At 55.2% G+C, this 24,727-nt stretch overlaps 3 protein-coding genes across 15 annotated transcripts in view; 1 reads left to right on the top strand and 2 right to left on the bottom strand.

Annotated features, from left to right (window-relative positions):
* Positions 1-94: 94 nt before the first annotated feature.
* VPS9D1 (VPS9 domain containing 1) lies at positions 95-8,519 on the bottom strand. 7 transcript variants are annotated; one of them, XM_058154892.1, is made up of 15 exons: positions 7,879-8,519; positions 7,302-7,377; positions 6,505-6,597; positions 5,288-5,444; positions 5,065-5,179; positions 4,774-4,836; positions 4,391-4,443; positions 4,195-4,282; positions 3,972-4,057; positions 3,198-3,667; positions 2,908-3,037; positions 2,421-2,614; positions 1,961-2,036; positions 1,656-1,760; positions 95-1,342 (listed from the first exon to the last, which is right to left on the bottom strand). In XM_058154892.1, the coding sequence occupies exons 1-15, from the start codon at positions 7,984-7,986 to the stop codon at positions 1,234-1,236; spliced, it is 1,923 nt and encodes a 640-aa protein (XP_058010875.1). In that variant the 5' UTR covers positions 7,987-8,519; the 3' UTR covers positions 95-1,233. The 7 variants fall into 7 exon arrangements, 6 of the variants coding, with proteins under 6 accessions (XP_058010875.1, XP_058010876.1, XP_058010877.1 ...); XM_058154893.1 differs by having other exon boundaries at positions 5,065-5,176; XM_058154894.1 differs by having other exon boundaries at positions 6,505-6,625; positions 7,879-7,942.
* A 276-nt stretch (positions 8,520-8,795) lies between these two features.
* ZNF276 (zinc finger protein 276) lies at positions 8,796-15,997 on the top strand. 4 transcript variants are annotated; one of them, XM_058154899.1, is made up of 11 exons: positions 8,796-9,159; positions 10,050-10,359; positions 10,555-10,619; positions 11,594-12,076; positions 12,534-12,612; positions 13,213-13,290; positions 13,456-13,566; positions 13,651-13,726; positions 14,142-14,256; positions 14,749-14,848; positions 15,314-15,996. In XM_058154899.1, exons 1-11 carry the CDS (start codon positions 8,943-8,945, stop codon positions 15,588-15,590), a joined length of 1,911 nt encoding a protein of 636 aa, XP_058010882.1. In that variant the 5' UTR covers positions 8,796-8,942; the 3' UTR covers positions 15,591-15,996. The 4 variants fall into 4 exon arrangements, with proteins under 4 accessions (XP_058010882.1, XP_058010881.1, XP_058010883.1 ...); XM_058154898.1 differs by having other exon boundaries at positions 14,139-14,256; positions 15,314-15,994; XM_058154900.1 differs by having other exon boundaries at positions 14,139-14,256; positions 15,199-15,338.
* The window catches only part of FANCA (FA complementation group A), a 26,918-nt gene continuing 18,090 nt past the window's right edge, over positions 15,900-24,727 (bottom strand). For 3 of the 4 annotated variants that reach the window (XM_058154886.1, XM_058154888.1, XM_058154889.1), the window contains 14 exons: positions 23,784-23,912; positions 23,281-23,377; positions 22,371-22,522; positions 22,150-22,255; positions 21,550-21,609; positions 20,487-20,591; positions 19,860-19,972; positions 19,201-19,342; positions 18,936-18,998; positions 18,440-18,545; positions 18,269-18,344; positions 17,627-17,783; positions 16,932-17,024; positions 15,900-16,207 (listed from right to left, as the gene is read on the bottom strand). In XM_058154886.1, coding sequence (XP_058010869.1) covers positions 16,112-16,207; positions 16,932-17,024; positions 17,627-17,783; positions 18,269-18,344; positions 18,440-18,545; positions 18,936-18,998; positions 19,201-19,342; positions 19,860-19,972; positions 20,487-20,591; positions 21,550-21,609; positions 22,150-22,255; positions 22,371-22,522; positions 23,281-23,377; positions 23,784-23,912 — 1,495 coding nt within the window. In that variant the 3' untranslated portion in view covers positions 15,900-16,111. The remainder of the gene's footprint in view (positions 16,208-16,931; positions 17,025-17,626; positions 17,784-18,268; positions 18,345-18,439; positions 18,546-18,935; positions 18,999-19,200; positions 19,343-19,859; positions 19,973-20,486; positions 20,592-21,549; positions 21,610-22,149; positions 22,256-22,370; positions 22,523-23,280; positions 23,378-23,783; positions 23,913-24,727) is intronic. The other variant, XM_058154887.1, reaches the window with a different exon arrangement.

Here is a 24,727-nt window from a genome sequence, read left to right as displayed (position 1 = left end):
CTGCCCCTCCCAAAGTAGCCCCGGCTGGCTTCATGCAACCGAGAGGGCACCCGGCTGCCCACATCCCCACCCCCAAGAAGCACAGCCAGCCAAGCAGGGAGAAGAGAAGCTTTATTCCCAAAGAGCTTCCAGGAGTGAAGCTGGCAGGATGGAAGGAAAAACGGTGGCACCAAAGTCAGTGGAAGGTCAGGCGGGAGGGCCACGAAGCCCCGTGCAGGAGGCGGTGCTAAATGGCAAGGGAGCCCCTGCTTCCTATGGCGCAGTGGAGACCTCAGGATCCCCACAAGCCCTTCCCGGGGCCCTGCCCAGCTGCACTCTGCAGGAAGGGGGCTCCGTCTTCCTTCCCCACCTGCCCCCTCGTATGGCTGCCATTGGGTTCCCCCACAGCTGGCGGCTCAGAAGCTTGTGTGAATTCCTGCCAGCCACTCTCAGCTTCCTGCTTCCCGTCTTCTCCCTCAAGCTCTCCTCTACATCAGTAGACAACGCACAATCCACAAGGAAAGTTCATATTCGGCCATCTCGGCTTCCCCTGTGGTGGCTCCTATTCCATCACAGAGGAACTCAAAAGACCCAAACTAAGGCAAGGAAGAATGGGCAGCCAGGCCCATCCCCCGCCTTCCCTTTACTCAATAAAAACCCCAACGGAGGCAAGGAAAAAGTGGCCCCGAGGTGCGCAGAAGCCACAGGCCCACAGGGTGAAGCAGCTGCCATACAGGAAGGGGCCATGCAGGGCAGGGAGAGGGAGGGGCTGGAGGGTCAGCAGGCTCCCATCTCTGCCTCTGGCCATCCCTCCCGAGGAAGAGGCTGCCAGGTGGGCAGAATGGCTAGCCTGGCTTGCAGCTGAGAGAATGGGGAGGGGGGCGCTGCAGCAACTCTTAGTGTTAATGTGGGAAAGGAGATGCAGCCCACCCCTCTTTTTTCAGGCTCAAGGCAGAGAAGCAAAGGCAGGTCAGCTGTTACGATGTGTGGGACGGACAGCTAAACGTCTTGCAACATATCAGGACAGAAGCCACAGTGGCAGAAGACCTGCAGGGTAGGGCATATGCTGGTCAATGCTGGGTTAACACCAAAGTTTGCATGCACCCGCCCTCTCCCAAATATTGCGCAAGAATAGCCTTGGTACAAGGGTGCCTGGTCCAGCTGCTCAGTTTCCCTTTGGCAGTCCTCCAAATAGCATCCCAGGGAGCAGTGAGGCAGCTCAGGGAGGGGCAGCCCCCACCATCGGGAGCTCTGCTACTTCCGGAGCACCACAGGCCCCCGCAGTGGCCCTTGCAGGCTCTGTACATAGGAGAGGGCGCTCTGCAGGGAGGTCAGGCAGTAGCCCTCTTCCCCAATCAGGTATCTGGGAGAAAAAGGGAGAAAAAGGGGGAGGAGGTGTTGCTCAACCAGGGATCCACAGAAACTGTCTGTCGTCCCCCGTGTCCCCCCCCGCCACCAGGAAAGCTCTATTGCACCCTATCATCAGATACATGTAGAGTGTTATTAGGAGCAGCGGCTGCCACTTCTGGACCCTCAAAATTGGCAGAGGGGAGCCGAGCCAGATGCCTGGCGATAGGACAGCCCGGCAGAGGGCAGAGCCAGCGGCCTGCCCCCTCCTCCTGCCTAGGGCTTCTGCCTGGGCCCTGCAAAGGTGGACGAATGTTTGGCACGCCTACCCTTCATGGATGAACTCTTCCAGGGCGGCACACTCGGAAACCAGTTGAGGCAAGTTGCTCTGGAGGACCACGAAGGACAGGATGGGCAAGAGGTCATCAGCACCGCTGCAAAGGGAGGGGCAGAGCGAGTCAAGCCTGGCTCCTCAGCTCAGCAGCTGGCAGCGCTGGGTGACGCTGGTGCCCGGGGCTCCTGCAGCGCTGCTGCTTTCAGGGCAGGGTCTCCCCAGAGCTTGCCCAGGAAGTGGCAAAGTGGGCTTCGGAGCCAGGCATCCCATCTGAATAGGACGCCGTGGTCAGGTGCTCACATAGCGGCGGCCGCTGGTTGGAGTCGGCTCCCACAGTATTCCTCTGCACATTCACAGATGATTCGCAAGGTCCTCACTGAAGGGGGGGGGGAGGTGGTGAGGAAGACAGGGCACACAGCTCTATGCACTGGCCACTTCCGTTCATCCTCCCGATTCCCACCAGCCTTTCTCTGGCCGAAGGACAGGGAAGCAAGACCACTTTTTCCAGGGACTTTTCAATCCCTGGTAAACTCCAACCTCTTGCTCCCCAAGCCAAACCAGCTGGTCTCTCCCTCCCAATCAGGAAGCCCAGCGTGTCTGTGCTGGATGAGGCCAGGAAATGTTCCAGGGTTAACTGGGAAAGCTCTGGGACCTCTCTGCCTGGGACCAAATGTGGGGAGGAGTTTCTAAAGTGCCCCCAACCCCAGTGGGCGACTCTTGGCCTCCCTCCGGATTTTAGCCCAACCCAGTTTGGCCTCACCGATGCACTCCAGCTTCCTCTGCGGGCAGCTGCTGGGAGGGAGGAGGAGGAGCTCCTGCACGGCTGCGGCATATGGGGGAGGCCCTTCTGCCTTGGGGAGCAGCTTGGAGGGGATGCCCATCTCAATTGGAGAGGCCTTCCTGCGCAGCTCCATGCTCCTGGACAGAGCCTCTTCCTGGGCCTTGTAGACAGTCCTAGAGGGAAGGAAGGAAGGAAGGAAGGAAGGAAGGAAGGAAGGAAGGAAGGAAGGAAGGAAGGAAGGAAGGAAGGAAGGAAGGAAGGAAGGAAGGAAGGAGAGAGGGGCTGAGCAGACCCTGCTGGCTGGGCAGGCTCCCTCCCTTTCCTTTGCCCATACACCAGTCATCAGATGCTCCTTGCCAGAAGAAGGGGGAAGAGCTTTCTGCCTCTTCCTGCCCAGCAGCCCCCAAACTCCCCCCCCTTTTCAACAGCACCATCCAATCAAGATGGTAGGGTGGGATGCTCCCACCTGTACACAGTCAAGAGGGGCCCCCAGAGTGGGCCAAAGAAGGCTTCCTCCAGCCGCGCCAGGCACTGATCCTTGGCGGCTGCCGTGTTGAGGCCTTCGAAAGCCAGCAGTGTCAGGGACAGCAGTCTGTCTGCAGGGAGGAAGCAGCCCACCTCCATCAGTGCAAATCTCTAGGAAGGAGATGTGACACCCCACCTCCCATGGATGGTCCTGCGGCAGCCGGCAAGCCAGATTCCTCCCCACTCCCAGGCAGTCTAGTCTCCCTGGGGCTGCCCACCCAGGGAGCTCACCGATGGAATTGTGAATGTCCTTCACGACCGCCTTGAGGGCCTCCTGTTGGGAGCCCTTCTTCCCAGCCAGAGGGCTTTGCAGGGGCCCTGCTGGCCGGGCTTCAGAGGCTGACAAAAATTGCTCCAGGTCCTCGAAGGAGCTCTCCCGGTCACCCAGTGGGGGAGACACACGTCCTTCTTGGGGGGGAAGCAATAGGCTCTGGTCCTCAATGAAGGGGGTGCCAGAGATGCTATGGCGGAGGTTCAACTTGTTGTGTTCCTGGACAGAAAACATGGAGTGCAAGCTTTGGGACGAGCGCAGCCTCCGTCCCTCGGTGGCTGATGGCAGGAAGGCCTCGGCGTCCAGCGAGGAGGAGAGGGACCAACCACGCGAGGCGTCTGTCCTGCTTTGGCTGATGAGAGGATAGATCCGGTTGTAGGCCGAGCACTGCAGCTTCTTTAGCAACTGGCAGATGGGATGATCTGCAAAGCTGGAATCAAGGAAGGGGCTGTCACCGAACCTGGCTGGGGTCCCCTCGCTTGGGAAACTGGGCAGCAGGAACGAGCTACCCCTTCTGCCATTGCTCCCCCTGCAGGGACTGCTCTGGTAGGCAGAGGCGGCTCAGGCAAAGCCCAGCAGCTGAGTGTCCTTCTGTCCCTCCAGGCCAACTCAAAAGTCCACTAAGGGGCCCAGTGGGAAATTATGGCTCCCACCGCCCCACCCCACCCCACCCCACCCCAGTCTCATCCCCACTGGGCGATTGTGCCCTGCTCCCTACCTCCCTACCTCCCTACCTGAGGAGGTGCGAGAGAAGCTTTGGCACCAAGGACAGATCGCTGGGATGCTCTTTCAATTGGGCCTTCCACAATCTCGGCCAATCCTGGGGGGTGGAGAGAGAGCAGAGAACACTGAGCTTCATCTCTCTCAGCCCCTCCCTGTCTGGGTCTTGGGGACTTTTGCACACAAAGCAGCACGCTTCGTCCTTGACGTGGTCAAACCTGGAGCCTGCTTACGTACGTGGTCCTGCTCGTACTCCAGGATGGCAGCGTAGATGGTGCGCTGCTCCTGCTCTTCTGGGGTCAGCACCGCATTACTGGAGAACCTCCTAAATTGGGGGGGAGGAACATGGGCTCAGAGGAGCAGCTGGGCTCCCTCCCTCCCCACCCATGAACGGAGAAGGGAGGGCAAAGAATCCCAGGCCCAGCTGACTTGCCTGTTGGCAGCTTCCTGCAGCCGCAACCGATGCTCCTCCATCTTTCTTTGGAGCTTTGGGGGGCAGAGTCAAGGTCCTCCCCAGCAAGGCTTCGAACTGCCCCAGACAGCCCCCACCTGGGTCCTCTGGCCAGCCAGCAAAGGCAGTTGGGCCAAGGGCCAGTCCAGCTCAGGTGGGGAGAAATGACAAAGGACCAGCTGGCTGCAGGGACAGCCAAAGAGAAATCAAAGAGGGTGGAATCCCCCTAAAATGAAGCAGGATGGGGATGTGGGATGGGAGACCACTAGGGAATCCCAGGACTGCAATCTAGTCTCCTGTGGATTTGCCAGCTCAGCCTGGGAGAGTTCTCACTTCCTTTGCCACAGAAGAGCCAGAAAGGATACAGCCTCTTCCCGGGCTTTTGCGATCACCAAATTCTCCATCATCTGACGTTGCAGAGAAAGTGTCTGTTGAGCAAAAAGTAGCAGTAAAGCAGAATTCCCAGGGCTGAATGGAGGACGAAGGAAAGGAATGTGCAACCAACCTTTCTTTTAAAAGGGGAAGCAGAACCTCAGCTCAGCTCTTGGGCAAAGAGGGCTCCTGAAGTCTCCCCCTCCCCCCCAAAATGTGTGGGCCACTGCCTGGCTCTCACAGGACCTCATAGGCCCATCATCTTCCCAACCGGCCCCACTTGCCAGAGAGGTTTTCTGCACCGCCTGGTTGGGGTTGAGCCGGGCCAGTCGGGCCTCGTAGGTAGCTCTCAACTTCTGGTTTTGCAGGGACGCTTCTTCCAGCGGGCTCAGCTCTCTGCTGCAGGAGAAGAAGCTCCTCTGAGGCCGTGCCGCCTGGACCAGCTCTAGGCAGCAGCTCAGGGTCTAGCCACCCAGCGCCCAAAGGCCCCCCACAGCTCCCTCTTACTTCCTGGGGCTGTGCACTTGAGTGATCTGGAGCTTTTGGAACATCTCAGGAGGCAGAAACGGTGACAGCTTCCTGCCTTCATCAGAGGAGACTCTGCGGTGCCGGGAAACAGGAGCAGGGCTCACCTTCTTCCCCACCAGCTTGGCCTTGGCCTTTCCTGGAATTGGGGAGTTAAGAAAAACACAGACAAAGCCCCGTTATGGTCAAAGCAAACATCTCAGGAGTCACAGAGGGGCAAAACAGGCCAAAGTCGCGGGCCAGAGAGCAGGGTCCAAGGAAGAACCAGACAGCCAGGAAGACAAACACCGGGGCCGGTGGCAAAACCCAGCTCCCAACCTTTGCATGGAAGCGCAGAGCACATTCCAATTATGAGGCAGCACATGGGCTTCAGAGACACTTCACACACATTAGGTATCTGCCCGGTTAAAAAACAACCATCAACACTGGGTGCATTCTCAGCCGATTGCGGCCAGTCTTGAGAAGCTAGGTAGGGTCAGACCTGGTTAGCAATTAGATGGGAGACCAACAGGACACCTAAAGCAGGGTCTCCAACCTTAGTAACTTTAAGGTTTGTGGACTTCAACTCCCAGTTCCTCAGCCAGGAAAGCTGGCTGAGGAACTCTGGGAGTTTAAGTCCACAAGCCTTAAAGTTACTAAGGTTGGAGACCCCTGACCTAAAGGACATTAGGCTAGTCTGGGAAATTGAAAAAACTCCCTGGAGGAAGGCAATCAAACACCATTTCCACACCATTGCCAAGAAAATGGCAGGAAGGGATCAGGGGAGCCACCAGGAGTCCATGTTTCTCGGCCAAATTGTATAATAAGTTTTTAATTTTGTTTTAATTGTATATTGTATTGTTTTTGGGTTTTTATTCTGGCTGTACACCGCCCTGAGTCTTTTGGGAGAAGGGCGGTATAGAAATCGAATAAATAATAATAATAATAATATGGCGACTTAAAGGAGCGGTTTCCAGACTTGGAAACTTTAATTCCAGAATTCAGGAAGTTGAAGTTCACACATCTTAAAGTTTCCAAGTTTGGATACCCCTGACTTAGCGGAAGCTTTATTTTAAAATCACCACTTAGAGATGAAGCCCTTATTAAGCAGTAAGGCCAATGGTCGCTTTCCCGCCTGGACTCAACTTTTGACCCGGTCCCATTGAAAGGAGGAAGACCTCCTCGTTTTATTCTGGGCTATAAAAAGAAACAGTGCTCACCTATTTTAGAAACGCTGCTCTTGGCTCTTTCCAGGCACTGCTCTGCTACCTTGAGCATCTTGGGGGTGTCGGGCGCCAGGTCATTTTCATCCCCTTCGGGACAAGGAATGTGTGATTGTGTCTGTCCAATTACAAGGGGATGCAAACCCACCTCAAAAAGACCTCCAAGAGAGCTGGGTGCCAACCACCTTTCCCCTCCACCTGGCATGATTTAGCCATTCTAGGACCCCTCCCCTGTGGGATCACCCAGCTCCAGGAAAAGCCATTTTTGCCCATCGTTCCTTCCCCAAGAACAGCAGAGGCACCGTTTCTCAACCTTAAGGACTTTTAAGACACACAGACTTCAACTGCCAGGATTAGCTCCTCAGAATGGATGGCTGGGGAATTCTGGGAATTAACATAACATGAAGCCCAACATCTTCAAGTTGCCAAGAGAAAGACCAATCCAATGGGGCTGCTCCTATCAGCGCTTTGGTCTTGTCCTCCTCACAAGACCTGACTAGCAAAACTTCCTTTCTTGAAGCAGCTTCATCACCCATGACATCAAGGGGGTGGGTGATCAGCTGAGGGGTCTTGAGAAGAGAAGTCAAAGCACTGCAGTTCCAAAGGAAACGATTTGGGCATTGTTTAATTTTGTCCCACTCAGAAGGGGGGGTTTACATGCCTTAATTTTATTATCCTAAAGGCACCAACTCTAAAGCTTATTTTCCCTGAAGAAAACTGGTGCTGCAAAGGAGCCCATCTCTTCCGGAGGGTCCCAGGGCAGGGAGGGGTGGGGTGGGGAAAGCAGGGGTTACCGGTCGTGGCTGCTGCCTCTTCCAGGAGAACCTGGGTGATGTAGCTGATGCTCTTTAGATATTCCACATAGGCTTCCTGCCAAGGAGAACAATTCAGCTGGTGAAGAGACCAAGCTCCTAAGAGGCCAACACCAAAACCAGGCCCTTCCGGGGAGAGATCCAAGGGAACCGGGTCTGCAGGCAAGAGTTGCTCCGCCCAGGAGGCTTCCAGATCAGATCCATCCCAATAATCCCATTCATCAGGGAAGGAAGGAGGGGGGGAGGGGAACATAGGAATCTGGGCAGGGCAGGAGTGGCTCCCGGAGCGCCTGCCACCGCTCAGTGCGGAGCTTTCGGTCTCCAGGCAACGGGGCCGAAACACCGAAGGCACCGGAGGCGCGGGAGGGGCGCCAGCAGCAGAGGGGCTGAAAGACCCTCTGCCCCCCCCCCCAGCCACTGTCGCCGACAGATGTGGGACGCTCCTCGCCGCTGCCCGGGAAACAAGGGGAGGGGCAGTGGTGGGGAGGCTCCGGCGCAGCCTAGCCCGCTCCCCCCGAGAGTGGCGCTCTCTGAAGGCCGGGCCCTCGGTGCCCCTCACCCGCGGCCGGTCTCCGGCGTCCAGCTCCAGGGCAGCCTTGGCCAGCTTCATGGCGCCCTGCAGCGGCTTCACCGGCGGCTCTGCGGCGGCGGAGGGCGCGGCCGCCATGGCTGGGCCGGAACTTCGCCGCCGAGGAGCGGCGGCCGCTCGGAGGGGCCTGACTGGGGGCCGGGCGGGCCGGAGCCGGTGAGGTCAGAAGGGGCGTGGCTCCGCCATCGCTCCTCAGGCGCCGGGAGGCAGGGCGGGCGAGGGAAGAGCAGCCCCGGGGAGGAGCCCCCTCGCTCGTGACCGGCCGCGCCCGGGGAGCCCCGGCTCGGCGTCCCGTCCCGAGGCGGGGTGGGGGTCGCTCCGCGCATGGCAGGAAGGCTCGCCTGGGCTCCGCAGCCCCTCCAGCGCTGCGCCTGCTCTGGGAGGCGGCCCGAGGTCCGGCCTCTGCGTGGGCGACCCCCGCCCGGTCCCGTGCGAAAAAGGGGCTCCTTCGTAGCGCCTCCTCTCCCGCGAGAAGCCAGCTGGGCTCCCCCCCCCACGCCCCGCTCTCCGGCTCGCGTTTTGTGCACACTCAGCCGGCCCGGCTAGTCCCCAGATCCCGACTGAGCACACACGAGGGGCGGGCGACACGGGGCTCGCCACCGGTCATGAGTCGCTGGCCCCCGGGACACCCCCCAAGCCTTCCCCAGCCGGCGGCCGCCCGGAGGCCCCAGTTCAGGCAGGGAGGGGCAGTGGGGGGCGGGCCGGGCGGCAGGGAAGAGGGACGGGGGGCTTGGACCTGTCTCCGGGTCCGCGGACGGCATCCCTTGCGGGGATCGGAGCGGGCCGGTCTTCCAGGCCCCGCTTTGGGAAGAGCGCCCGGATTGTCCGCCCGCCCCGCTGCTCTCCCGGGACTGCCCGGCGGGGCTCGGGGGCTGCGGCTCCGGGTCGGGGCCGCGGGCGGGGCTGCTGCTGGCGCGGCCGGGCGGGCTCCTCCGTCCGCCAGGGGCGCTGCGGGCCGGGCCAGCCACGGGAGGAGAGGGGGACCGGCGCCGGAGCTCTGAGCAGCGGCCGGTGCGGGCTCCGTTTGCGCGGCCATGAAGCGGGATCGGCGTGGCCGGTTTTTGCCCGCAGCGGTGGCGGCCAGGATCGGGGCAGACCCGCCGCTGCCGGGCGAGATCAACAGGCCAGAGTCGGTGAGACGGACGCGCCGGGGACGCACCGCCGCCCTCGCCCGGGAGGAGAAGAGCGCGCCGGAGCCCAAGCGCTGGGCCTCGCCGCCATCGGAAGCCGCCGCCGCGCCGGCCGTGCCGGGTGAGCAGACCCGCGCGACCCCCGCGGAAGCTGCCCCGAGTAGCGCCGGGACTGGCGAGGCCACCGGAGGAGCCCCGCGCGCCCCCCCCCGGCTTCCGCTTGGCCTTTGCCAGGGCGGCGGGCGCTGGAAGGGCGCTGTCCTCGGCCGGCCTGTCCCGAACGCCGCCCCGAAGCCTCCCCGCCGCTTGGTTTGCGCGGAAGGTGCCCGGCAGGCCCAGGTGCGGCGGGCGGCGCGGCGCGGTCGAGTTGCGACGAACTCGGGGCTTGGGGCGGCCTTTACGTGGCCGGGATGCCTGCAGGATCCCTAAACCGCTTCCGGACGCGGGAGCCGCGGGGTGAACGCCGCCCGCTTCCTCCGCCGAGCTCCCTAAGGCCGAGAGGCCGTTGCTGCTCCGCGACGGCTTCGCCCTCCGAGAAAAGCCCGGAAACGAAGCGCAGCAGGCCCGAGTCTGCAACAGAGGCAGCAAAGGCTAGTTTGTATCAGGCGAGCTCCCATTTCCCCGCCCGGATTCTGGCGAAAGAGGTTCCTGCTTGGGGTGTCAAAGTGAGCGGCTGGGAAACGGCACTTCCGGAGCCGAAAACGGCCTCGGCTCTTAGAAGGCCGATCTGCACCCAGGGAATAAAAGGCTGCGAGTTGTACCTTCGCGCACCGGCCGCCTTAGAGGTGCTGCTCCCACCAGCGCTCCCAACGGCTTTGTTCCCGGAGAAAGGGACCTTTGGCTGGGGGAAATTAAAAGGGTTGGAAAGGTGGAGATTCGCCTAAAATCCAGCTCTTCTTTTAAAGGACCAGAGCGCGCGGGGTGGGGGGGAGGGAAGGGGGGCCTGGCTCCAGGGAGCCTCTCTGGGCTGAGCGGCCAAACCAATTCCTCCCTCTCTCGCAATCCCTGCAGGAATCCCCCGGGGCTTGAGCACGGGCTTCTGCCGCCTATGCCACGGGAAGTTCTCCTCGCGGGGCCTGCGAAACGCCTTTGGGAAGGTGCCCATGGTGAGCGAGGAGTCGGAGAAGCAGCGGCGCTTGGACCAAGTCTTCTTCACAGACTTCCAGCGGCTGGTGGGGGTGCCCGTCCAGCAAGACCCCTCTCTTCCCCCCTTTGTTTGCAAGAAGTGCCACGCCCAGTTCTACAAGTGCCGCAGCATCCTGAAGGCTTTCATCCAGAAGGTGAACGTCTCGCCCGCAGGACACCCCACGCCACGAGGAAAGTAGGTTGAGCAGCCTTCCTTCCCCAGTCTCTGTGCTGTCTATATCTGCCCACCACCTGAGGGGCGGCCACCTTATGTTCCCAGTTGATTTCCAAGCAAGCCAGAGCAACCTGGTGCTCATTGGTGGCTTGCAAAGGAGGATGTTTAATCAAGAGCTTCCTGCTCTGACCTGTCTCCCGTCCCTTCTCTGTGCAGGAACAATCTCGCCCAGCCTTCACTGCCCGTTGCTTCGGCTGGAGAAGGAGAGGCTCCTTGTCTGGGTAGGTGAGAGACTAAATTCCCATTGATGGTTTTGAGCTGAAGGGCGCTTCTCCTTGGCGTGGCCTTGTGGCTGGACACCTGCCAGCCTAGGATGGTCAGCAGCGCAGGCTTTGTGCTCCCTCCAGCTGGAGGCCAACAAAGATTCTGCATGGCCATCCTTTGTCTAGCTAGGACCCCAACTTCTGAACTGAGGAGCAGAATGTATTTTCTCCAGAATTGGAGCATTAAGGCAGCTAATGAGCCCCTAGGGATTTTACTCGGTGTGCTACCTTAAAGCATCTGCGCTGGCCTTTAGGATTTCCCAAATGATGTCTTTCGGACTGGCTGTCAAAGATGTTGTACGTAGGAGACATTTTGAAGGGACTGATGAGGAAACTTAGAAACTGAACTCATTATAATAATGTTTTACCTGGTGCACTTCACATCAGATGTGGCTAAATCTAGAAAACTCCCCTCCCTTTAAAAGAACGGAGAGCCACAAGGGGCATGAATGACGGGGCAGGGATTTCATTTCTTTACAGGGAAAGCTCCCCTGCCTGCCCCTAGTAGCATTCTTGCAGGACTGTAACCATCAGACTGCAAACTTCCACCTCTCAGTCTGATGCAGTCTTCTGCCTGTTTTAAATTAAAGGTGAGACTTGCTCCACACCTGTGAAATATGCAGGTGTGAAAGAGACAGTGCTCAGCTGGTTCAGCCTGGAAAACACACACAGGCACCATTTTCAGTTTTATTATTTGAGCGGAAGTGTGGCTGAGAGTTCTGGAAGGGATCCAACATCTTCCTAGCAGGGACTGCACACCCCTGGGAAAGAAGCTGTTGGCCAGTCCTCCACCTGCAGCAGGCCCAGTCCAAACATGGCAGGTTATCCTTAAGCTTAGATGGGAGGCCAGACTGCCCCATGAGCTCTGGCAGCAGCCGTAACTGGACCGGATGGCCTTGATTGTAGGCTCTTTTTTCCCCTGTTACCTGCAGACCTGATCACCTCCAGCCCACAGTGCCTTCACCAGCTGGTAAGGTGGAGCCATGGCCACGCGGAGAACTGCCCGATGGCACCAAGCCTGCAGAGTGTCTTGTCGTCTAAGTACTGCGGGATCATCAGAGCCGTGTGGGGCTGTGAAGAGGGCCACAATTATATCATGAGCACTGACTCGGACTGTAGCACTTTGTTGGTAGACAGTGCCCTGGCTGTCCAGTGGGAACTGAAGAAGGACAGCCCCCAGCATGTGACAGGCAACGGGGTGGCATCCGACAGCTCCGGGGCGGCCATTCCATCGCTGCAACCCCAGCACAGTGCTGCTAGAGCGGTGGCTGGGCAGCAGCCGACCGACAGCAGGACTGCTTTGCCGGCATCAAGTGCAGAAAACCTGGTTCCTGAGAGCCGAGGTTTGCCTTCCTTGCAAGACCCATTGCAGGAGGACCTGCTCCAAGCGACCTGTCCCCGGTCGGGTAGCCCAGGTAAGAGGGTCGTTTCTGGCAGTGATGGAAGCAGCTACCCCAAGGGAGGCGATGGGTTTGAGTTCAAGCCAGAGAGACTCCCAGCTGGTGCTGAGCCTGCATCTCTGGGACACTCTGCCTTTCTGCGTCCCCCTCCTGGCAGTTGATTCTTCTGGGTCCGGTGGAGAGGAGGCGATAGCTGTTCAAACCCTAGGAGGCAAATGCTCCCATGTCTGCTTCATGCAGCACTTCTCTTGCACATTTGTGTTTTGCATTGTTTTTAATTTCTGCCTGTTAATTAGTTCCTCACCCCTTTTAGTCCAGCGGACCCCCTCCTTCTCAGAAGGAAGCAGGCCATGGGCCCAGAAGGCTCAGACCTTTTCCTCTTTGATGGCCGAGAGGACCTGGGAAGGTGGCTGCTCTGCAGGGTTCTCTCTCCCTCCTCCCTTCGTAACCCCTGCCGTTTTCGTTTCCCTAGGGCGGCCGAGTGAGAAGCTGGCGCTCTCTGCAGCATCGGATGAGCGGGTAAAAGACGCGTTCAGTGACCTTTCTGAGGGGTGAGAGAAGAGGGGCTTCAAAATGTCATCTTTGCGCGCATGAAAGTGATGGTGTTGCAGGGAGACATTTGTCACGCCCCGCTGAGAAGATTTGGAGGATGTTGGAGACTGTTTGCAGGGAGGGAAAGTGGTCATTGACAGTGGCCAGAGAACAGCTTTTGTTATAAGCTTGAGATGCCTTCTTTGGATAGTTTGGCACCAGCAGGCTTTGAACAGGTTCCACTTTAAATCTCTCCTATGCTTTATGGGAGTGAGAAAAGAAAGCTTCCTTTTGTAGGAGTTTCCAAGCCCAAGTTGAAACTTTAAAAAACTATTTTGGGTCACCTGAGTGGCACAAATTGGTGTGGAGCCTTCTTGGAACTGCTGAAAGGACTGCGTTGTAGACTGGAGATAGATGATGTGTGTCCCTTCAACCCCACTGAGAGAGGGCTGTTCAATTTTGACATAGATGGCCTCTATTTTATCAAGTTGTATTTTTATTTTATGTATTAAATGCTTGTTTTGCATGTTTACTGGCAGCTGTCTGAAGTAACTGTAATTAACCAGTGTACCAGTCTATTTTAAGTAGTGAAATAGTTAAAAGTTTCTCTCCTTTCTCAGAGAGTCTTCAAATGACGATGAGAACCACAAGGCAGTGCAGTCTTCAGACGACTCGTTTGAGCCTTATCCAGAAAAGAGGTAAGTCTGAGCTCCAGACTGCTGCACCTCCTGGGGGTGGCGATGCCACGAACATATTTCCCTTCTCCCCACTCCCCAGTCCAGAAGGCAGCAGGTGGCAGCCCCAGGAGCCTCCCTGGAGAGAGGACTCCAGTCACTTCTCCTGCTTTCTTCCTTTCCTCTCAGAGTGTCCAATAACAGAAAAGTGGAAAGCAAAGACGCAAACGTGGAGGAGCCAAAAACAAGGAAGAAGCCAGGACCCAAACCTGGCTGGAAGAAGAAGATCAAGTGCGAAAGGTATTGGAGGCTGCCTTGGTTAAGGGCCTGGGGCGGGGGTGGAGCCTGCCCGAGCTCTGACCCAGCTGCCCTTTTCTTCTCCAGGGAGGAGCTGCCAAACATTTACAAGTGTCCTTATCAGGGCTGCACAGCTGTGTACAGAGGAGCGGATGGCATGAAGGTAAGCCATCCTGCAAGAGAAGCCCGTCACGGCAAGGGGGTCCCCCAGGAGAGGACACACTTCAAACTGTGTGTGTGTGTGTGAATTCCTTTCAGTAACTTCCAGTGCCCTTCGCCAGGGCAAGAAAAGTCCTGTCTAAAACAAAACACCCAGTTAGGGGGGCTGTGGTCTTGTAGTTAGCTTTAGACCCTCAAGAGAAAAACGACTGGCTTATAATTAAAGCAGCACGTTCTGCAAGAACCCAGGTTTCGCTGCACATTTGATTGAAAGCATGGAGCTGGTGGATCCACAGGCAGGGTGGCTCCTGCCTATTCAAAATGCACTGAGAGAAGGGGGGAGGAGAAGAGCCAGGGATGAACCTGGCAGTGAAGGGGGCCAGAGGATAAAAGCCCCCCTCTCTGGTTGGGTCTAGAAGCACATCAAAGAACACCACGAAGAGGTCCGGGAGAGGCCCTGTCCCCACCCAGGGTGCAACAAAGTATTCATGATTGACCGCTACCTTCAGCGCCATGTGAAGCTCATCCATACGGGTAGGCCCTGTGACGTCAGCCATCGCTCACCCAGCCCTCAGCTTGGCAAACCAACTCTTGCCACATGGTTGGGATTTAGTCTGGCAAAAGCTCAAGAAGGCAGCCCCTCCCCCACACAGGGCCAAGGACTGTCCTTTCCCTGCAAGGATCCCTGTAAGATGAGCGGAGAAAAGAGCACCATGAAAGGGCCAACTCCTAAGAAGACACAGTCCGCTCCCCTCTTTTTTCTGGCTCATCTCACAAGACTCTCAATAGATCCCAATAGATTGGGACCACTTGCCCACTTCCCTAACCAAGTTATTAAAAGATCTGCAACTAATCCCCGTTCCTCCCCCCCCCCACCCCGTTTTCCTGGTCTCACAGGTGAGGGCACCTGCTTGCAGCCAATTCTAGATTGCAATCCAGAAAATACAGAGTTTAGAATTCACAATCTAAAAAACCTCATACAAGGCTCAAGATAAGGAATGATGGTTTGTTTTCTTCTCCAACCAGAGGTACGCAACTATATCTGTGATGAATGCGGCCAGACATTCAAACAGCGTAAACATCTATCTGTCCACCAGATGCGCCACTCAGGAGCAAAGCCACTTCAGTAAGTGCTGGTGCCAGTCCAGGAGTCTTCCCAGAGCTGCGTTTGGGGGCTTTCAGACGCAGGGCGACCTCCGTCTGTGCTTACACTGTCAGATGAGATCTCTCTCTTCTCATCTCCCACCCACCCCCCACCCCGAGAAGATTGTTTTTATGCCTTGCCTGTCCTCTAGAAGGAATGCTTTTTCTAGGAACAGAGTTTCCAAATAACTCAGCCAGAAAGGCTTCCTTTCTATAAAAGGAAAGCAGCGGCCAAGTTTCCCTTAGTGCAAGTATGACTGTCCCACAGGTGCTCTTGTTTTTCGTAAAAGGGGCTTTTTGAATGGCTGATATGGAATCTGGACTCTTTTTCAGATATGGTTCCAAGACCAGCTAGAATGTAAAGATCTGAGAACGGTTTTACTCACCTCTGCACAGCTGCGTAAAAGCAGGTCCATCTTGTCCTTTGTGCTCTGCTTTCCATCTCCAGGTGTGAGATCTGCGGCTTCCAGTGCCGGCAGCGAGCCTCCCTCAAGTACCACATGACCAAACACAAAGCAGAGGCAGAGCTGGAGTTTGCTTGCGACCAGTGCGGGAAGCGCTTCGAGAAGGCCCACAACCTCAATGTTCACATGTCCATGGTGCACCCCCTGACCCAGACGCAGGAGAAAGCCAAGGGGGGGGAGCCAGAGCCCAGGGCGTTGCTGGACGCTACGGAGGGCCAGCCTATCAAGGTAGAACTGAGTGCGCCACAGGAACCCACCTGAAAATGCCCTGACACAGCTTTGCATCTATCGCACAGGACAAGAGGTGGTGTGTTTCGGTGGGTTCTTAGGAAGAGGGCCTGGGAAATAACTTCTGCTTTCCCTGGACTGTCACTCTCTGTGCTTACTTCGGCGATGACGGCTGTGGCATCCTTTGGAGAAGCCTCTCCTTTGCCAAAAGGCAGGGTCCGTCTGCCCTTCCCTGACGATGATCAAAAGGCATCATGCCTGTTGTAAAGGTGCGAATAGCTCACAAGACACCCATAAATTCCCTGTGATGGATCTCGAGAATGATGGAGACGTGAATCCAGATGTTTTACATTAAATTCCAAAGCCAAGCTCAAAATGAAGAACAGGACATTTGTAACCTAATTTTTATTGTTCAAAGTCATAATTATGCTTGTAATAAATTATTTACACAGTACGCTGGACAGATCCAGCTTCAAGGCACATATCTGTCCATCTTTGGTTGGAGAGGAGGTTGCAGAAACTCGTCTGAGGCCTGGTTGGGGAGGGGGTGGCCTTCAGAAAAGCAGGAGTCCTTCCTCTAGCAAATCCCCACCTGTGCTGATGAGGGCTGCCTTGAGCTCTGGGTCCAGATCCCCACAGAGGTCCAACATCTGGGAAGAGAAAGAGGTGCTGAGGTGGCTCTGGCCTTAAAGCAAGATCTTGAGCAGTGGTGCTAGTTCTCTCTCGGGAGGAAAGAACAGCTGTTGAGCGGTGTTGCTTCCAAAACCATTGCCTGAGTCCTGCAGTGTCCAATCACTGCAGGTAATAGCAGTCAGGGTGTGCAAAAGCAGCAAAACAGGCAATCCTCCCTTAGTAGGAGGGATGAAAAGTCTGGGAACCTCTAGCTGGCCCTGGTGGCTCTGCAACCGGCTTCCTTTTAACTAGAGAAGGAGGAGACTACACCGACCACCTACATGCAGAGTGGAAGCTCTGCCCTCAACCGACACCTCTCATCCCCCAAACTGCATTTGCAGACAGCGAGTTTGCCTTACTGTCCCAGGAAGGGATGAAGGGGTGAGAGGTCAGCGGATATGCAAAGAAGGGGGATTCAGGTGGGAAAGACAGGAACTCCCTCCTGGGTCCACATCTGTCCTTCCAGTTTGCTGGAGCCGATTGAGGCCTGCTGTCTGCATCTTCATTGCAGGGCTGCAGAGTTTCAGCAAAGGCTGGATTCGAAATCCGTGCAGCCCCAGTGAAATTAATAGGGAGAACTCGGTATACGTGTGGTCAAGATTAGAGTAGGAAGTGCTGCGCTTTACACTCAGAAAGGCTGAACAGAACCAGGGCCAACTTCTAGGCTGTTGTGTCTTTTGGATGTCCAGAGCAGGCACTCACCCCTTGGAGGTTGGAGAAACTCCCTGGAGGACACCGGGGGATTACCCGGAGTAGGAGTTGCCGCGCTTGCTGGATTAGCAGTAATGAATCCCCCTAGAAAAGACAGATCAAGTTCAAGCCAGCTTTGCAAGAGATTCAGAGTAAGAACTGGAGGGACTGCAGCTGGGTAATGCTCCTATCTGCCTGGCCTTGTTTAAGTCCTTCCTCAGAAAGGGAGCAATTGTATCACATGTTTAAAAGGACTGAATGTATTATTCTTGTTCAGGCATCCCTTTGGTTCACTTTCTGCCGGCCTATGTGTTTGCCCTCCCCAGAATTCTCAGCCTTTGGCCACGCTGGCTGGGAATTCTGGGAGTAGCAATTCCACCACATCCTCCCTGTGAGAGAGGGGTAATTTCTATGTTTTACAGTTTCTACATTTTAGTCAAAACAGAAATGCAAAATTACTTGCAGCAGCTGCATTCCCTTGGGACGCAGCAGCCCCCCCCATCTCTTCTGATATGCATCCAAATGTGCAGCAGCAGCACTCAAGCCCAGTTTGGGGTGCTGCCCAGGGGAGCTGGGTGCTTCCCAGTTACTGGATCGTGGCAACCCACCCATCCAATAGATCGGCCATGGATGCCAAGAAAAAGGAAGGGCCTGGGGGAGAAATGCTGGAGGGCAAACCCAGCCACTCAAGGAACCTGTGTGCTCACGAGATTGCAGATGTGCAGACTTTGCTCCTTCTGGCTCGGCCCAACCACCGTGGCCCCTTCCATGAAGAGCTGGAGCAGTTGTGTGTACATGTCAACAGCCACAGGCAGGAATGTTTGCTCTCTGAGAAGTTCTTCCACATCGAAGGCGAAGAGCAGGCTGGGGGAAAGTGGCAGATGTTAAGCAGGCAGCAAAGCTGTTCAGGGCATTTCTGCATTGCCCGGAAGAGAGAAAAGATGCAGGCAGAGACCAAGCTGGCCTTCGACAGCCAGCGTGAGGATGATGGAGAAAGAGAGCCCTTTGCACGTGGTCCAGGAAAAATTAGTGGGCCAGAATCTTGTGAGAACATTTGAGCAGCTGTCACAGCACACCGGCAAAGGGAAGCTGGCTAGTCCCAAAGGTTAAGTTGCTGTCAAAGGAAAAGTGAGCGAGGCAAAGGCCCCCCTCTGCCAGTCGCAGGGAGGCAACCCCCCAGTCAGAGTGAGATGGGGGAGCAAGGAAAGCCTTTCCCTTCTTTCTTTTGTAAGCGATGCCAACGGTTTTGAAGCAAATTGCCTTTCCAGATTCCTTCTGCCATTCTCCCACTGCCCACCTGCTCCCTGAAGTTCACTTTTTTGTAGGCAAAGAGCCCTTCTGAGGTTTACCTGTAGAAGGCAATGGGCAGCATCTTCAAGTGCTGATCAGACACAGCATCACCCAGGTTCTCATAAAGCTCCTGGCCTGTAAAGCAAAAGGGACAGGAACGCCAGGGCTCATTTTTCAGAGCAACGCTATCGGTCCTGCCCTGAAGCTGCAGCCCAGGACGGTTTCTGCACCTTTTCCTGCCGGACAGAAGACAGCCAGCCAGCCAGGGCCTTCTTCCACCAAGCGCTGAAGCACTCTGGAACTCCATTCCAGAACTTTGTGAACATCCATTCCTTCCTGGAAGAAAGAGATCAGATAAAGAAGAGTTCTGTTTCTTGATTCTTGCCACAGTGACTGGGTGGCTTTAAGCAACTCCCAGCCTCCCTTGTTCCCCATCTACAAAAAGACTTCTTCAAAGCAACCTGCTGCACTTTGCGGTCATCTCCCTTGAGTGGCCTCCAGCCAGCTGACACAGATGATGCACGTTTAAAAGGATCTCTGTGGAGTTTTAGATGCAAGCCCAAAGGAGGCTCCAGGGGATGAATCTGCAGCTCTTTAAAGCAGTTCAACTTTAACTTCAACCGATTTGAGGCAAGGCAGAGTCACCGGGTCTGCAGAGGTCAAGCGGCAGTGGGCTTCCCTGTCCTTTTCCCCATCCCAACCAGCCAGTGTGGAAACAGAACTCACCTGTGGAGTCACTTTTGCCGAGATGAAATCCATGACAGAAAAGAAGAGGACGTAGACCAGGAACTGCCAGTTTGAGAACCGCAAACAAAAATAGCCACAATTGTTACCAACTTGAAGTTTGAGCTCTCATCCCTTGACCAGATACAAAGTCAAGGCTTCCCTTCTCCCTCCCCTGGCAGCATTTTTGCAACTTCTGCATTTGGCAGAAGTTCCCGTAAAGAGACTTTACAGGTGAAAAGTGGAAGTGGAAGTTGAAAGAACTCACCTGTTCTGTTTTGGGCCCCAACCTTCTCAGCACTTCTCCTTTTTCTTCAGGATCTGCTTGCTGCTGGACGGTGAAGTGGAGGAAAGCAGCACAGACCCAGGCCGTGTTGGAGGGCAGGGAAGCTGCTTCCGATGCGAGGCAGCTAGGAGGCGAAGGCAGAGAGTCAGTGAGAGAGCCGCCCAGTCAGTCCTAGAAACTGACCGCTGGTGGCTCCACAGGCCCTTAGCAGGCCACCACCCAGCGAGGTTTGTGCTCTCCAAAGGTCACAGGAAAGAACCTCCCAGGTGGCATCTTCTCCTGAAGGAAAAGGGAGGGAAAGCATCCCGGCCACCAGATCAGGCAGGGACTATAAGAACACTGCTCGAGTTTCTTGGAAACGTGTCGCTTAGCAATAGCCTGCTTCTAGTAACTGCACCTGCACCAAACGTGAGCCATTTGAGGAGGAGGAGGAGGAGGAGGAGGAAGGGCAGCTGATAAAGGGCATCAGACCCATTGAAATAAGGGCCCGTTGGAGGTAAGGGCCACGCGAGGGCAGGTTAGAGTCCATGGGATCAAGGGAAGAGCCAATAGCAGCCGGAATATAACCCCCTTGACCAGGTCTTTGCTGGGACAGCAGGCACGAATCCCTCAGAGAAGCCCCCCCAGCTGCACCCACTCACCTCTGGAGAGAAGACCATAAATCCTTGAGGCTTTGCAGCCCCTGAGCCAAAGGAGCACCAAAGAGTCTCTTCCATTGTGAGCAAAGCACAAACTCCAGCCTCGGCCACCATCGCTGGAGGAAAGCAAACAGCAGACATTCACTGAATACACAAATGTGCAACTTCATGCTAGTTTCCTGGAGGTCCTCTGTCCAGGGACTCAATGGATGCTCACCCTCCCTCTCCTTACGATGCAATGGCAACAGTAGCCCCCCCATCTCCCTGTTCCCCAGGCCCCCTTTTCAAGCCTTTTGGGGCAGCCGCTGCACTTGCAGCCAAAGAAGACCAAACATTACTGAGGTTTCTATGTACGTCTTTATTAAAACAGGCTCTACATCACTGAAGCATCTTTGAGAAAAAATAGAATAATGTATTCATCGTTATCATCAACTAAACAGAGAAGGTGAGTATTGGGGCTTCGTCCCCCCAGGGCTGCCCCTTTTTTACGTTGTTTTCTGAAAAGTCTACCTCCAAATCCACAAACGGAGCCTGGCTTACCAGGCCCCCTGAACCACCAGTCAATGGAACTGCCCAGAGTTCTTTTTAAGGAGACTTTCAAAAATGGGGTTGTGAGGAAAGGCTTCTTACCGCAGCAGAACAGAGGAGGATGGGACACTTGGCTTGGCACGAAGACAGCACAGCTGTCACCTCTTGGGCAGGATGGCTGCACTCCAAGCTGGTGCTCAGGAGGCCCTGAAGAACAGCAGATCCCTCAGCGTGCAGGAACCCCCAAGGTCCCCTGACACCAAGGGGACCACAAAGAAACCAATCTTGGCACCGCAACAGCCAGCATCGTCACCATCATCATTTAAAAAAAATTGCTGCCTGATTCCCAGTGACTTTAAAGCACATCCAGCCCACAAATCACAGGAAAGCAAGGCCACCCCATTCTTCTCCAGGGCAGCCCCCCTCCAGCCACCACCCGTGCTGACTCCACGGGGAAAGGGAGCAGGGGAGCCAGGCTGCCTAGAGAGAGCGGCCACAACCACCTTCCCTTCGTTCTGGCCGTTTCCCATTCTAACACAGTTCTAGGAGAGCCCTCAGCCCCCACTGCTCACTTCCAGCAGCCCTCAACAGCTTCTCTTCCATTATCTCATGGTAAGTTTCCCCAGGGCAGGACAACAAGGCTCATCTTTTGGGGTATGTACAGGCAAAGGGCACCTCCATTGCTGGACAATAAGGGGCAGCTGAGGCTGAGCACCAAAGAATTGAGGCCTTTGAACTCTGGTGCTGGAGAAGACTCCCGTGAGTCCCTTGGACTGCAAGGCGAACAAACAAGTCAGTCCTAGAGGAGATCAACCCTGACTGCTCTTTAGAAGGCCAAATCCTGAAGATGAAACTCAAATACTTTGAGCCTCCTAATGAGAAGGAAGGACTCACTGGAGAAGAGCCGAATGCTGGGAAAGATTGAGGGCAAAAGAAGAACAGGACGACAGAGAATGAGGTGGCTGGATGGAGTCACTGAAGCAGGAGGCGTGAGCTTAAATGGACTCCAGAGGATGGTGGAGGACAGGAAGGCCTGGAGGAACATTGTCCATGGGGTCGTGATGGGTTGGACATGACTTCTCAACTAACAACAAGGGGCAGTGAGGTGTATCGTCACAGGGACCCACATGGAGTGAAATAACAAGCCTTTTTTGATCTTTTTTACCCTGAAGAAATGTGCAGTGATGTCATAAGGCAGGGAGCATCCTCTGGAGCAGCTGTTCCTCTGCAACAACATCAGACGGAAAGAAGAGATGAGGAGAGCCATCCTGCCTGAGCCAGTATAGAGGAGTCCGCAGCCATTCAGCTAGCATGGACTTGAAAAGTTACTTGTCCTCAAAGTCGGCTGCCACTCCACCCCTGAGGTCATGTGATCACATCTCCAGCACCTGGCAACTGCCTCACATTTACAACCGGTTGCGGTCACATGATGGTTTTACGGTTTTCCAGCAAAAACCGCTCAATGGATAAGCTGGATTCAGACTCATGACCAAAATTCTGGACACAAGTCGAAGACCACCTGCACTTCAGGTGCTTCTGTTACGTAATGAAGGAGCAGGTGACGGCAGAGCCTGTGCTGGATGCTGCTCCTCCAGACAAAGAAATCTCTAATAAAAACCCAGTTGACCCTCTTTTTAGCATGCCTCCTGCTGTGTCTGGAGGGAGTAGCCCGGTTGCCTCAAACCACCTGCCTCTCCCAGACCGCAAAAGAGATCACTTGGAGTGTTCCCAAGGATCCTGCTGGGCTCTCGGAAGTGATACACACCAGTTCCGTGTTTACAAAGGAGAAAAAGCCTTCACAGCCCACAACGATTTCCCCTCCTCTCTTCTGCGTTGCCACAAGAACAGACGGAGGCAGGCTTAAGAGGATCCTGAGGAAACAACAAACTCCCCTGAGACGAAGCCGGGGACAGCTGGGCCTTCCTGCCCCCATTGGCCCGGAGGTGGGGGGAGGCTGCAGGTGTGTCCTCCTCCCTGGGTATTCACCTGGTGTGGGAGAGCAGCTCCTGCTGCCGGAGCAGCTGGTCCCCCAAAGCAGCCCCGGTCCCCAGAGCCCTCAGCCTCTCCCGGAAGACCTGGAACAGGAAGTGCTCTTCCGTGCCTCTCCTGCGCTCCAGCTCCAGCTCCAGCATCAGCTCCTGAAATCAAGGCGAGCCTCTGAAGGCCTCCTCTCCTCCGCAGCACAGGGGAGCGGAAGGCAGATGGGACAGGAGAGCCAGTCCCTGCCCACATATCCAGGCGGCTGAGAGGCTAACATGATGGGCTGAAGTATCACAACCCAGAAATGCTGGAAAAATAACAAAATCCTGACAGCCATTGTTTGCATTGTTATGCAGGGAACTCTGCACTCTCTGGAAGGGAAACGGGTGGGTGGAGGAGGAGGAGGAGGAGGAGGAGGAGGAGGAAGGAGGCCTGTTCCAACCAGGATGATGGAGCAGCTTGGCTCTGACTCCCCAATGCAGCCAGGTGGAATCCCAGCCCTGGGCCAGCCCTGATGGACTGACAGGAGTTGAACATCCACCACGTCGGGGGGCGGGGGGGGGGATGGAGGTGGGGATAGCCTGAAGGAGGCTGTTCCAGACAGTCAGCCCCACCCTGGAGTGTTTCTTCACCCTCCCATAGTCATACAGAGGTTAGAATCCCATTGCCAGCCGCTGCCTCTTTCAATGCAGTGGCGCACCTGGGCATGCTTTCTCATGCACTCTAAGCAAAACAATGGGCAGAGCCAGGTCAGACTAGTAGGCACAGCCCAGCTGCCACGTACCTGGGCCATGACGCTTGTGGGCTAGAAAGCCCCTCGGCCACAGCATTTGCTGAAGAGGCCCACCCAGAGCTCAGGGAAAACATTCACAGGAAAAGGACATGAAACAAAAAGTAGCATAAACAACTCCATCACCTGAAATCTGCAGTAGAGATCCGGGTTTCCTCTTGCAGGGGTCAGGGAACACTCGGGGTTCGTTTGGAGACTGCAGGCTTCCGACTCTGTCCTAGAACTCAAAGCAATATAAAGTTATATAAACTGTACGTACATAAGACAAATCATGGCATTTCCTAGAAAAAAATAAATAATGGGGTATACATTTTAATATGCTTTGAACTGGATCCAGATATAGTCAGACAATGATGTCTTCATTCCAGATCACTCAGTGACTTCAGGGGATCTGCTGTTAGATATGATGGGGTCCGAATCCAATCCAGGAAAAATGCATTAGTCATGAACTAAACCATTGGAGGCGTAGTTGAGTAAAGAGAAAGACCAACCGTAAAGAATATTTGCATGAGATCTGTAGATACGGCATCATAGGCAACAGATACAGGCTATCATTTGGTTGCAGAAGGAGCTGTATGTCAGAAAACCCCACTGCCCGAGCAAGCAAATGCTTCAGAAAAGCAGCTCACCTCTGAAGGAAATCCAGAATGACGTTGGTAAAAAGAGCCCCCATCTCTCTCAGGTCTCCACCGCAGCCTCCAGCTGCAACAGACCTCGGGAGGTAGTGCTGATGCAAAGACCAGGAATGGAACTCCTGCCTGCCGAGGAACCAAAAACCCAGTTTGGGGGTGGTGGGCCAGAGTCAAACAAACAAGTGAGGAAATCAGAACAGAAGTGGTACTACATTTGCTACCACCAGCCACAGCAGAGGCTACGCTTACTGGAGTAACGATTAAGATCTTTGGCACAATTAAGCTGGTCTTGAAAAAGGCCATGATGTTCCCCTCCCCAAATAAACACACACTGTTGTTTTACAGAGTCATCTCAGTGATGGCAGTCCCAGAGCCCACTGTAACAACATTGCCAAAAAGGCACTAAGAGTTGTTAACCTAATCTTGTGTAGCTTCTTCTCTGGTAATATTGTACTACTAACTAGAGCATACAAAACATTTGCTAGACCACTCCTTGAATACAGCTCATCTGTCTGGAACCTGCACTGCATATCGGACATAAATACAATCGAGAGAGTCCAGAGATATTTCACAAGAAGAGTCCTCCACTCCTCTGCTCGCAATAAAATACCTTATGCCAAACATTGGGCTTAGACAACTTAGAACTACACAGACTTCAGTCTGACCTAAGCATAGTACATAAAATTATCTACCACAATGTCCTACCTGTCAATGACTACTTCAGCTTCAACCACAACAATACACGAGCAAATAATAGATACAAACTCAAGGTAAACCGCTCCAAACTTGATTGCAGAAAATATGTCTTCAGTAACAGAGTGGTCAATGCCTGGAATGCACTACCTGACTCTGTAGTTTTCTTCTCCAAACCCCCAAAACTTTAACTTTAGACTGTCTGCTGTTGACCTCACCCTATTCCTAAGAGGTCTGTAAGGGGCGTG

The sequence above is a fragment of the Ahaetulla prasina genome, chromosome 12, assembly GCF_028640845.1.
Source record: "Ahaetulla prasina isolate Xishuangbanna chromosome 12, ASM2864084v1, whole genome shotgun sequence".
Taxonomy (NCBI): domain Eukaryota; kingdom Metazoa; phylum Chordata; class Lepidosauria; order Squamata; family Colubridae; genus Ahaetulla; species Ahaetulla prasina.
The sequence above is the reverse complement of the archived record's forward strand: the minus strand, read 5'-3'. Positions and strand labels throughout refer to the sequence as shown.

Bases quoted from the DNA above. Each gene is read 5' to 3' on its own strand.
- VPS9D1 (XM_058154890.1), bottom strand. From the start codon at position 7,986: ATGGCGGCCGCGCCCTCCGCCGCCGCAGAGCCGCCGGTGAAGCCGCTG. The intron at 5,180-5,287 runs GTAAGAGGGAGC...CTTCTCCTGCAG, and splicing joins CAAGTGCACAGCCCCAGGAA to CAGAGAGCTGAGCCCGCTGG. The intron at 3,668-3,971 runs GTAGGGAGGTAG...CCTTGATTCCAG, and splicing joins CTTCTCTCGCACCTCCTCAG to CTTTGCAGATCATCCCATCT.
- ZNF276 (XM_058154898.1), top strand. From the start codon at position 8,943: ATGAAGCGGGATCGGCGTGGCCGGTTTTTGCCCGCAGCGGTGGCGGCC. The intron at 9,160-10,049 runs GTGAGCAGACCC...CAATCCCTGCAG, and splicing joins CGCCGCGCCGGCCGTGCCGG to GAATCCCCCGGGGCTTGAGC. The intron at 14,257-14,748 runs GTAGGCCCTGTG...TTCTCCAACCAG, and splicing joins TGTGAAGCTCATCCATACGG to AGGTACGCAACTATATCTGT.